At 39.2% G+C, this 13337-nt stretch overlaps 1 protein-coding gene across 2 annotated transcripts in view; it reads left to right on the forward strand.

The window, feature by feature from the left end:
- pparg (peroxisome proliferator-activated receptor gamma) overlaps nucleotides 1-13337 on the forward strand; it is a 130432-nt gene that overhangs the window by 93133 nt on the left and 23962 nt on the right. For both annotated transcript variants that reach the window (XM_073072114.1, XM_073072115.1), the window contains exons 2-4: nucleotides 8417-8650; nucleotides 9463-9629; nucleotides 9880-10018. In XM_073072114.1, the coding sequence (XP_072928215.1) occupies nucleotides 8425-8650; nucleotides 9463-9629; nucleotides 9880-10018 (532 nt within the window). In that variant the 5' untranslated portion in view covers nucleotides 8417-8424. The remainder of the gene's footprint in view (nucleotides 1-8416; nucleotides 8651-9462; nucleotides 9630-9879; nucleotides 10019-13337) is intronic.

Raw genomic sequence — 13337 nt, forward strand, 5'->3', positions numbered from 1 at the left:
CGGGGTATAAATGTATTTTAAAAGTTAAATTCAATAAACAGTGCAAAAAGAGAAAAAAATGTAGTGAGATAGTGTTTATGGGTTCAGTATCCATTCAGAAATCTGATGGCAGAGGGCAAGAAGCTATTCCTGAATCACTGAGTGTTTACCTTCAGGCTCCTATACCTCCTCTCTAATAGTAGCCAATGAGGACAGGGTATGTCCTGGGCGATGGGCTACTTTTCAAAGGCAAAAGAAAAAATCATAATTGAGAGGGCATGAGGACTGCTCCCATTCACTCACCGGAGAGGGGAGCTGCTCTTCATGTCCACAAAGACAAACTTGCTGATCGTGACGGTAAGGGACAGAAGGTTGGTGGTTTAAGCTTTTACTGATCAAGCAGCTAACAGGATGGTAAAAAGTTCTGACATCCACAGAACATGTAGGTGCATTCAGTCTCTAACAATATGTGTCGCAACTGTTGCTTTAAAGTGGAGTCGTGAAAACAGACACAGGAAGTAGTGATCAGATTTTATCATCAAATAAAAATACATCTATGATTAGCTAGCTTTCTGCACAGAATGGCCCATTTAGGAATGAATCGTTCATGCCGTAAATGGGTAACTTATTTTAACACAAACTTAATAAATGCATCCTCTGTATATTCCACAACTAGTTTCCAAATTGTACAAATTAAGATAAATTGAGGTTTGTATTTTTTTAAAATTCAGGGTGATGGAAATTTATTTGATATTATTTATTTGAATATGAAATGAAAAATAAAAACAAATATCCAAATCATGCATAACGTTTCAAATTGTGGCTAAGTTCTATTTTATTTCTACTTTATCATTCCACAAATAAAGTTCCTTGAGGACATTTACCAGGAGTATCATTCCATGAGCAGCATCTCTCCAAGAACTAAATTGTCTGAATGATCCATTGTCAGAGACCGCAAAGCTGAATAGAGAAGGCAGCATTGGCAACCTCACCCACTTATAAATAAACTAGCAGCCAAATGAGTCAAGAAAAGGAATACTGCTGAAATTATAGACTTTGCAATATGGACAATCAGTTTCACTTTTATTTCACACCATGTTTGACCCTGGCAGACAGGATGTTACATGCAACACACACAAAATGCTGGATGAACTCAGCAGACCAGGCAGCATCTATGGAAAACAGTGACAGGCGACGTTTCAGGCTGAGATCCTTCGGAAGGCGACTGAGCACATAACGTCTATCCAGTTGGACGAGCAGAGACTGATGCCAGAGAAGGAACAATTGACGAGGGAACGGGAGCAGTTGACGCACAGGTTTGAGCAATTGAAGAGCTCTAGCAGAGATATTAGGGATTCTACTCTTCTTTGGTTTTTATAGACTACCAAAAAACTTCTGTCCTGATCTCTGCAAGACTGTACGTTGCATGCTAAAGTAGACTGAAGCTACGCAGCCATGGCCAAGCTGTGTTAGAAACACTGAATTTGTTTTGGTCCTGTCCTGCAAAAGGGTCTCGACCCAAAACGTAAACTGTACTTTTTCCCCAGATGCTGCCTGGCCTGCTGAGTTCCTCCAGCACTTTGTGTGTGTTTTGCTCAGATTTCCAGCATCTGCAGATTTTCTCTTGTTTGTAATAGGATGTTACATGCCTTTTACAAGTGGTAGCATCTTCACTGAGCCATGAACAGTTGTAACTCAACTACACTATTACATGATAGGGGCATAGCGGCAAAGTGGCTCTTGCACTGAACTAACAATATGGGGGTCTGAACTAATGATCTGAAGACATTTCAGAATCTTGTCTACCAAACAAGGAACTTAAGTTCAACTAAATATCTCTGTAATTATAGTTGCTGTCATGAAACTCCCAGACAGTTGTAAAACCTCATTAGCATCTTTGGAACAGAAGCTTCCTTGTCTGAAATCCATGTTGATGTCAAAATTATTATAGGCTTAGGAAGACTGGACAGGAAGGGCTGTTTTCTTTGAGAGAGGTGTCAGTGACTATAGGACATAGAAAACCTACAGCACAATACAGGCCCTTCGGCCCACAAAGCTGTGCCGAACATGTCCTTACCTTAGAACTATGTAGGCTTACCCATAGACCTCTATTTTTCTAAGCTCCATATATTCATCCAGAAGTCTCTTAAAAGACCCTATCGTTTCCACCTCCACCACCGCTGCCAGCAGCCCATTCCATGAACTTACCACTCTCTGCGTAAAAACAAAACTTATCCTCTGTACCACTTCCAAGCACCTTAAAACTGTGCCCTCCCATGCTAGCCATTTCAGCCCTGGGAAAAAGCCTCTGACTATCCACACATAGGTAAAGGATGACTGGTAAAAGAGGACCTGGTTTTAGAATGACTGATAAAAGGTCTGTCAGGGAATTAAGGATAAACTTCTTTCTCTCAGCCTTATGGAGGTCTGGAATTCAACTCCTGAAGGGGTGGCTGAGTACTTGATGAACTGGTGATACTGAGTCAGGATTAAGCCAGGAAGCTCTTCTGTGCAACAAACAAGATGCTGGGGAGCTCAACAAGCAGGTCAGGGCAGCATTTGTGCAGGGGAATGGACAGTTGACATTTTCATTTGAGACCCTTCATCGGGTCTGAAAGATTGGAGGGAGATCGCCAATACAAAGAAGTGAGGGGGAAGGATTAGGGCAGGCGATAGGTGGACCTGAGTGAGGAGAGGTAACAGGCATTTGGAGGAGGGAAGAGTGGAAATAGAGTTGGAGGCTAGGAGGTAATTGGTGGAGGCAGATGATGGAATCGGGTAGGAAAGGAAGATGGAACATGGAATCAAATAAAGGAAGTGGGTCAGATTGGATTGTGGGTGATAGGCACAGACCTGAAGAAGGGTCTTGGTACAAAACATCAACTATTTATTCATTTCCATAGATGCTGCATGAACTACTGGGTTCCTCAAGAATTTTGTGTGTGTTTGCTATGGAGTAGGTGCAGAAGTCAGGGATGGGTATAGCTCTTTTGTGGTTGGAACAGGTACAATAAGCTAAATGGTTCCTTTGTCACATTTCTAAGACCATACGATAATAAGTCATTGGTGCATAATTGAAACATGGAAAAAAGCCCAGCAAGTTAAAACCAATATCAAAGCTAAGAATAACACAGGTAACACCAACTGTACAGCAGATCTGGGAATAACACCACACAGGCAAACCCAATAAACCTGATCCCATATATCCTCCTCCCTGTTAATGGAGAGTTATCCACAGACAAATCAAGCAACAGCCATCATCACACATCTTTCCTTTTCAGCCGAACTCGTAGACTTTTCCAATCAATAGCTGGAGACCAGATGAAATAATAGCTTTGAGCTACTTAAATGTCCATGTTTTTGTGCTAACGAAGTGTTCAAAGTTGGCTGTGTTTCCAGCCAAGCTATTCCAATGCAGCAATACATTCATAACATGTTAAAACCAAACAATACAAAATTCACTAGCTAAGTGCTACCCACAAAATGTTGGATAAATTCAACTCATTGGCTGCTTTCAGTTGATAAAGTGTTATCAACCATAATAACAGAAATTACTTACACTGTTGAGTTAGTGGTAGATGTGTTCCAATGGAACTTCCTGGTTTTGGCTCTATTTTAAAAAATAGATCACAAGCCAAACAATCGAACTCCAGAAATGAGGTGCAATATTGTCCACTGCATCAAGACAATGTTCAGTCTTGGAACTGCCATTGTCAAGAAATTTAATTGAAACCATCATTTAATCACAGTAACTAAAGGGAGATCTAGACACTGAGTGTCAATTCTGAACTCTGCAAACCTTTTCATCTCAATGATGATTTGCACCAATTTGCCAAAGACTTTGTCAATGCATTTCCTGGCTTGTGATACCCAGAATGACAGTAGCAGGCATCACTCCAGGTTCCCCTCCAAGCTGCATGTCACTCTTAATTGATAATATACTGCAGTTGCTTTTTCAAGATTGATTCAAAATCCTGGCGCTTCTTAGCAAACAACACAATTTGATCTCCATTATGAAAAAAAGTTAAATTGGTTCAAGAAGGGTAATCAACACCATGCTCTCAAAGGCAAGTTTTGACCCATCAACAATGAAATAATAGTAAGAAATTTCCAAGAGAAGATGCTGTGCAACCTGGAAGCAAATTTGATTGGGGTGGCATTCCTATGTTCCTGAATATTTTGTCATTTTGGCTGGTAGAAATTATGGAGGTTAGGAACTGGGAGGTTAATGCAATGCATTTTTTGCTGCTGAAGCTTCCTGATGGTTGAGGAAGTGAGTGTTCACGGTGGTGGATGAAATCAAACTTACTGAGTGTTGCTGATTAAAAATAATCCAGGTTTATTGAGTTTAAAACCTTAGTTTTCCTAGAACATGTTTGTTTCATAAATGCTCTGCATAAGTTTTAAGCATTAAATTCAATTGCTAATTTTATTTAACATTGCAGTTTAAATCTATATACAGTATTTGAAGTCAATCTACATTGGAGACCTGAAATACTTGAACATGTACCAAACAAATCTACTTTATTAATTTCTAAATTAAGCCTGTTTCACTCTTTTTGGGTGGTATGTTGTAAGTGTGAAGGGTAGACCATTTACAGCAGTGCTTTCTCAAATTTCATTTGCTTATGCTTTGGTAACTTGGTCTAATGGAAAACTGGCAGCTGCCTGAAATTTACAAAGTCTTGTAATGAATTTTCAGTGCCTTAAGATTGTGCTGATGTGATGTGGTGAAACAAAGGAAGTATTTGTGCTGAGTTTGACTCCACAAATTGTAAAAATCTGTAAATGAATAACATACCCTTTGCAAATATGATCACCAAATGCTTTAATTTAGTAAAGTTAGCATTTATACCTTTTTTAGGCTGCATAATCATTACGCAATATATTTTCACATACTTTAAATCCTATTATTGTTGTATACTCCTCTGCTGAATTACCTTAATTTATAAAGCATACATTGTGCAATCCAGATAGCTGATTGCATCAACTAGGAAATCATTATTTGCATGAGATTTGAAGATAACTTATTAACAGCTGGTTTTACAATTTTCTGCAAGAAGAAGAAATATGCTTTTGCATTTGAAACACTAATTGGGAAAATTTAGCCATATAATCTTTCCAATGTGGAGATATGTTATTTTACATGTATTCAAGAATTTACTTTTTGTGTGGTTGCCTGATGATTTAATAATGTTAGTACACAGAAATATATTTGTAAGTCATAGATTAGAGAGGAAATTGCTGTGTTTTTCTCTTTTGCTGCACAAACACAACTAAGGTAAAAGTAGAAGTGAAAAATAATAATATAAGTGGGCTTTAGATGGCTAAGCAGACTTTTATAGTTCTAATTTTAGTGCCCAGTTGTCTTGTTAGAGACAGGGCACCATATCTTAAAGATTGAAAGAATAGTTTCAAGCAGTTACCATGCTGATCTTATCTGATCTGGTTTTGCACCGATTTTGCTCTGCAGTAAATTATGCACCAAAATGTGGCAAATATATAAAGCAGAAATTAGTCTAAATTCCATAAGCCGAGATGACTCACGCTTGCAAACGAGTACAAGAACCTACAGACCCAAGCATAAGTTGAAACTGGTCCACAAGTCTAATGGGAATAATTCAGGTGGGCAGGCCTCTTTGGGCGGCTTGCATGATATAGAAAGAGATTTCTAAGCTAGCTGCCTGGGTAACGGCCTCCCTCAGCTAAGTATGGGTAGATGTGGTCATTGAATGGAAAAGCAAGGAGTTGTGGCGTGGTGGGAAAGGGTAACTGTTGAAGCTGAAGAACATGTCAGCTCTTTCATTGACAATTTTGAGCCATTACGTGGTGCAGCTAGTAGCCTTCCTGTCTCACTGCTCCACTGACTGGATTTCAGTTCTGAATTGTGCTGTCTACATGGACTTTCCACATTCTCCCTGTTCCTGTAGGGATTTCTCAGGCTGCTCCAGTTTCCCAAAGGTATGTGGGTTTGGCTACAGTAAATTGCTCCTATTGTGTAGGTAGGTGATAGAATCTTGGAGGAGATGATAGGACTGTGGGAAGAATAAAAATGGAACTAATGTAAGATAATTGTGAATTGCATGTTTGATGTTTGGCACAGGGACTTTTCCACAATGAATGATTCTGTGGCTCAATTGTTACAATGACTACAGAAGTATATTGAGTAAATTGCCCTTGATCTTTGACCCATTTATTGGAAACGAACTTTAATCAATGGCTTTTCAACAGCTAGTAGGTCCTCACTTAACAAAAGGAAAGAGGATTACGGTATACTTGTTTTGAACACATGCATCCTTTGAAGTTAACACAGGAAAGATCAATAGCAGAAGCTTGAGCATGTAGATGTTAAGGAAGAGGATGTGCTGGAGCTTTTGGAAAGCATCAAGTTGGATAAGTCACCAGGACTGGATGGGATGTACCCCAGGCTACTGTGGGAAGTGAGGGAGGAGATTGCTGAGCCTCTGGTAATGATCTTTGCATCATCAATGAGGACGGGTGAGGTTCCGGATGATTGGAGGGTTGTGGATGTTGTTCCCTTATTCAAGAAAGGGAGTAGGGATAGCCCAGGAAATTATTGATCCAGTGAGTCTTACTTCAGTGGTTGGTAAGTTGATGGAGAAGATCCTGAGAGGCAGGATTTATGAATATTTACAGAGGCATAATATAATTAGGAATAGTCAGCATGGCTTTCTCAAAGGCAGAGTGTGCCTTATGAGCCTGATTGAATTTTTTGAGGATGTGAATAAACACATTGATGAAGGAAGAGCAGTAGATGTAGAGTATATGGATTTCAGCAAGGCATTTGATAAGGTACCCCATGCAAGGCTTATTGAGAAAGTAAGTAGGCATGGGATCCAGAACTGGCTTGCCCACAGAAGGCAAAGAGTGGTTGTAGATGGGTCATATTCTGCATGGAGGTCAGTGACCAGTGGTGTGCCTCAGGGATCTGCTCTGGGACCCTTACTCTTCATGATTTTTATAAATGACCTGGATGAGAAAGGGGAGGGATGGGTTAGTAAATTTGCTGATGACACAAAAGTTGGGGGTGTTGTGGATGGTGTGGAGGGCTGTCAGAGGTTACAGTGGCACATTGATAGGATGCAAAACTGGGCTGAGAAGTGGCAGATGGAGTTCAATCCAGTTAAGTTTGAGGTGGTTCATTTTGACAGGTCAAATATGATGGCAGAATATAGCATTAATGGCAAGACACTTGGCAGTGTGGAGGATCAGAGGGATCTTGGGGTCCAAGTCCATGGGCACACAAAGCTGCTACGCAGGTTGACTCTGTGGTTAAGAAGGCATATGGTGCATTGGTCTTCATCAATCATGGGATTGAGTTTAAAATCCGAGAGGTAATGTTGCAGCTATATAGGACCCTGGTCAGACTCCACTTGGAGTACTGTGCTCATTTGTGGTCACCTCACTACAGGAAGGATATGGAAACCATAGAAAAGGTGCAGAGGAGATTTATAAGAATGTTGCCTGGATTGGGGTGCATGCCTTATGAGAATAGGTTGAGTGAACTCGGCTTTTTCTCCTTGGAGCGATGGAGGATGAGGGGTGACCTGATAAAGGTGTATAAGATGATGAGAGGCATTGATCACGTGGATAGTCAGAGGCTTTTCCCCAGGGCTGAAATGGCTAGCGTGAGAAAGCATAGTTTTAAGATGCTTAGAAGTAGGTACAGAGGAAATGTCAGGGTTAAGTTTTTTACACAGAGAATGATGAGTGTGTGGAATGGGCTGCCAGTGGCAGTGGTGGAGTGAAAACAATAGGGTCTTTTAAGAGACTCCTGGATGGATACATAGAAAAATAGAGGGCTATGCGTAAGCCTAGGTAGTTCTAAGGTATGGACATGTTCGGCACAGCTTTGTGGGCCGAAGGGCCTTTATTGTGCTGTGGGTTTTTTATGTTCTATGTTCTGGCAATCATTCTATGATTTCCCTGACTTCTGCCTTTCCTTTCCAGTCCTGAAGAAGGGTCTCAGCCTGAAATATCGACTGTTTACTCTTTTTCATAGAAGGGGTCCAGCCGACTGAGATGCTCCAACATTCTATGTGTGTTGCTTTGGATCTGCAGAATTTCTCATGTTTATCATTCTATGATGTGCTTTTCTCTGTATGCTATTACCAGGAGGGACAAAATCTACATTTTTAATATATAGTAATTGTCCTGCAATAGCTATGAAGCCTTGAAAATAAGTTCAAAGAAAACAGCTTCCGATATAAACTGATCACTTATAATGCAGTGTCATGATGCGCTATTTAATAACTCTTGATAGTTATCCTCCTCCTCCCCCAATATCATACATCATTCTCTAAATTAAGTATTATGTTTTAAGTTATTTGATGACTGTACCAGTGTGACTTACATAAAGCATGAAGCAGGATTCCTTAAAATAATCACAATACTTCTCTTTTCCTTTTTTCCTCAGAATAAAGAATGGTGGATACACAATTACCGTTATGGCCCATCAACTTTGCCATGGGTACAATGGACCTGTCAGATCTCGGCAACCATTCTCATTCCTTTGATGTAAAGCCGTTTGCTTCAGTAGACTTCTCCAGTGCTTCTGCCATTCATTATGAGAATCATGCAGCAACCTCTTTAAGAATTGATGAATCTTCTTCAGACTATAAATATGATGACAAATTTCTAGACTATCAAAGTATGTTTGATTATATGTGACAAATCTAATGAAAGCTAACTATCTAATATTTTTTCATTGAATAACAGCATCTGAATGCCTGTTGTGAATAATATAGATGTGAGCAAAAGTCTTGTTCTTGATGGTGACTTCATTGGTATAAACTGAGTCTAATGAGGACTACATTATTGTCGTATCCAAGGAGAACAGAAGTTGCACTTACTGTAATAATTTATACTTTAGGGAATAAAAGATGTATACCTACCTGGCAAAAGCAAGGGAACCTAAATAAGGGTCTGAGAAGCTTTGACTTTATTAATGTGGTGTAGGAAAATGGGTCTGAACGTTATAAATATTTTAATAATGAAGTTCGTTCAATCGAATCAAGTATGCCTTTTTTCAACTTGAACAGCTGTAAATTGCACAGTTCCTTGCTTTCATTATTTCAAGACTTTCTGAATACTGTAATGCAAGAAATCTTCTGGTAGGTCGAGAGTAAAATTCCCAGTCAAAAGAGTGATGACCATCATGGGAAGGGGTCAAAGTGAATATTGTAGGTATATCTTATGGGAGGTTGGGCAAACAATTAAGGAAGAAACAAAGAGAGGGTCATGCTGTGGATTTAAATGAGAAAAGATAAGAATGACTTAAGTGCAAGATAAATCCTGGCACTGATTGTAAGACTGTATTCGCTGTTTCCATACTGTATATCCTGCGTTATTCTACTTATCTATAGTTAAGCCCTAGTTTAACGCCTAACATGAAATTAATCCCAAATTTCCCTGAACTGCTCTTATGAATTTTGAATGAGAAAGGGACTCTTTCGTACACAGGCACGATTAAAGTTGAACCATCCTTAAATGAAATATCAGGGAAAGGGCCAGCACTTTCAAAGCTGCCAGAAGATTCGTCAAGTTCAACCCTGTCGATTGAGTGCAGAGTATGTGGTGACAAGGCTTCAGGATTCCATTATGGGGTCCATGCTTGTGAAGGATGCAAGGTACAGTGGTCCATTTACTTTTGTTTATCTACCAGGAATCACTACATTTGATCTCTTACACATTTGTTAACATGTTTAATAAAGATATTGTATGATTCAGTAAGATGCTACTGCTGCCATTTCAATATTACATAGTTCAGTACAAGATGAAAGAAAGTGACTAATTCTACACCTTTCTTCAATTACTTAGCTATTTTATTCCTGTATGTGCATCCTATGATATGAATTGATTGACATTGGTTTGTTACAGGGTTTCTTCCGGCGAACAATAAGGCTGAAGTTGATGTACGATAAATGTGACTTAAACTGTAGAATTCAGAAAAAGAACAGAAATAAATGTCAGTACTGCAGGTTCCAGAAGTGCCTCACAGTTGGCATGTCTCATAATGGTAAGTGCATGTAGTTAGCCCTCTAACTATATAGATTTTTATTGAGGTACAGCGTGAAATAGACCCTTTGAGCCACATCACCAGGCAACCTCTGACTTAACCCTAGCCTAATCACAGAACAATTTACAATGACTGATTTGTGGGAAGATACTGGAGCATCTGCAGGAAACCCACATGGTCACGAGGAGAACATAAAAGCTCCTCATTGGGTTGAGTCATTTTCCTGCCTTTGCAATTTACTTGCAAAGGTTTCATCACCATACAAGGAGACATCATCAGTGTGCTGTTAACAACTCAACCCAACTATCAACCACCCAAGCTACACATTTTCCAAATTATTTAGTACAAGCACCTTACAGGCAATAGTGGGAATCGAACCCAAGTCCCTGGTATTGTGATGAGTTATGCTAACCACTACGCTACTGTGCCTCTTGGTTCTCAAAAGGTCAAGAGATAACAAAAAATTCTGACTTGACAAATTTAATTTATCCTTTCCCATTGTGATTCCTCAGGTTCCCCCAAGTGTCCCTCTATAAATGTGCAGGAGGAAATGTGCCGGCAAATCTTGACTGTCTCCTTGGGAAGGTAGAAGTAGGGAGATAGGATTTAGAATAGAGAAAATAATTTTAATACATTTGCCTCTGAACTGATTACCTCATATTTGAATTACTTATTTTATCCTGGGGGAGCAACTTCATCAGTGGCAGATGGGTGGTGCGTGGGAAGAAGAAAAAACTATGAAGTCTTCTTCTAGCAAGCTTTCATTCTACCACTTCAATGAATTTGGCACTGATAGCTTTGTGATGTAGTCAACAGGTCATGTTATCGTAGCAACAATAGCTGCAGAAGTTGATGCATTCACAGCTCTAGTAAATAGCAGTTGGATCATTCTATATGAGCACAATAAAACTTCAAAATTGCAAACTTAAAGTGCTCACAACATTATTAGTCCCAATAAGTCAAATCTACAGCTTGTAATAAGGACTGGGGTAACAGTAAAACTCCATAATCCATTGTACTGACAATTTAGTGGTTCAGCATCTGGATTGCCAGTACCTGTAGATGTTTGCTGCACTTCCTTTCATCTCACCAGTCCCCTGGTTCCCGCACCCCCTTTTATTTCAGCTAGTACACTCCCTCTCAACTCACGTACTTGGGCCCCCATTCCTTACACTTTCAACTTGCCAGGGTCCTGGTTTGCACCTTCCATTTCTGGAAAATTTATAGTAATACTGTGCAATGTCTTGAAAAATAAGTGAATTAAGTAAATAGGAATAACATCCAAAAGTACAGAAAATCACTAGACCTGCAGCATCAAAGTCCCAAAATTGTCAGGACCTCGGAGCTTTAATCTAATGTCAATCAATTGATGGTCAAATGCAAAGAAAAAGCTATCCTTGACAGTGTGCTCAATGGAAAGGCTTCTTCAAACTCCAATGTTTAATCACGTGGTGGTAAATTTTCATATCTGTATCCAAGTTTGGTTGCAGATTAGAAATAGAAAGCATTCATCAATGATTTATCCTTTGGAATTAGTAGAAGAAACTTTTTTGCATCTTCAATCAACTTGTGATATTTGCAATTAAGTATTCCTCTGTTTGCTGGTTAAAATCTATCTCATTGTTTCGGGAGAAGTAAAAGGTGATATCAATGCTGATATCATTAGCATTGATAGGAACATAAGAACATGGGTACAAAAGAACCTAGCCCCCTCATGCCTGCCCTATGATTGATATGGCCTCATCTCCTCTTATGTACCACTTCCCAATAATGATCTATCACTTGATCTTTCTAAGTTTATCTACCTTCTCTTTAACTATCCCTGATTATCTAACCCCTAAAGCACTCTGGAGCTGGGATTTCAGTGATTCACCACTCACCACAAGAAGTTCTCCATAGATCAGTTTTAAATGACCACCCACAAATCTTGTAATGATATTCCCTTGCTCAAGACCTTCCCAAGTGGAAAGCTCTAGGCATTTAGCCTGCCCTATCCCTGTTGGATCTGATACATTTCAATAAAGTTACTCCTCATTCTTTTGCGTTACATAGATGAAGTTTCTTTGGCTGCTCATGAAAGGACAGTCTTCTCCTCCCAGGAATTAGCCAAGTGAAATTCTTCTGCCAGAACACCCCTCCCTTAGGGAATCAAAACTGTGCATGATCCTCCAGGTGTGGTCTCATTAGTGCCCTGTTCAATTGAAATAACACTTCTCTATTTCTGAACTTCAACTCTCCTGCAGTAAAGTGCAGTTGGCCGTTTGTCCTCATGACCAAATGCTGTACGTGTCTGCCAACTTAGATCCCACGGTACTTTGTTCATCTGTAATCTTTCTCCACTTTAGATAATAGTCTGCCTGAACATTCCTCTTGCTAAGGCACATGACCTCACTTTCCCACGTTAAGCTCCATTTGCCAAGTTTTCACCCACTCACTCAGCCCATTTATATCCTATTCCAAAGTACAAATATCATTATAGCAACATGTCATCTCACTTATTTTCATGTCAGCAGATACTTTACATACCTCCACCCCATCATTAACAAAATCTGTAAATTATTGAGGACCAAGAATTGATCCTCCAATCCATGCTAATACACTTCCACCAATACCTTGAGTTCTTATCTTGTGCAACAGTCTTTTTAAGTGGCACCTTGTCAATTACCTTGGGAATATAAAAACACTGCATCAACAGGTTCCCAAACCTTCAAATCTGGCAACATTAAATGCCTCTTCCTTCAATCCAATATGGTCTTCAACCTTCCTTGTTAGCTATATTTGGATCTATTGTCAGTTAAATACAAAGATATTTAGCCACTCTTTTTTCCTGTAATATTCACTTGGCAATAATATTTATGTTTAGAGAGGAAATCAATAAACTTTTGAAAGATGTGGAAATTCAGGGCCTACTCCTGAACCTATTTTCTTGAAATCTTGGGGTTTTTAAAAAAAGCAATTGCTGAGAAACTGAATGTGTTTTCTTTAATTCTGTAGATTTGAAAATAATCCTAGCTGCTCTGAATTTAGCAAATATAATCCCACTATTCAAGAAAAGATCAGAAAGGAGGGTGACATCTGCTTGACATCAGTAGAATGTATTAGGGCAGTAAGCACACATTTAGAACATTTTAATATGACTGTGAAATGTCAACATGTGTAAAGTAAAGGGAAATCATTTGACAAATTAATTATGGCTTTATAAAATAAAGAAAACCCATTAAATATAGTGTATCCAGATATTCAATAAAGAACCACCCAAGATATTAATATGCACAGTTGTGGCTTATGGAATTATATAAATATTTGGTAACAAATCCAA

Source organism: Hemitrygon akajei, chromosome 19 (assembly GCF_048418815.1).
Source record: "Hemitrygon akajei chromosome 19, sHemAka1.3, whole genome shotgun sequence".
In the NCBI taxonomy this organism is placed as follows: domain Eukaryota; kingdom Metazoa; phylum Chordata; class Chondrichthyes; order Myliobatiformes; family Dasyatidae; genus Hemitrygon; species Hemitrygon akajei.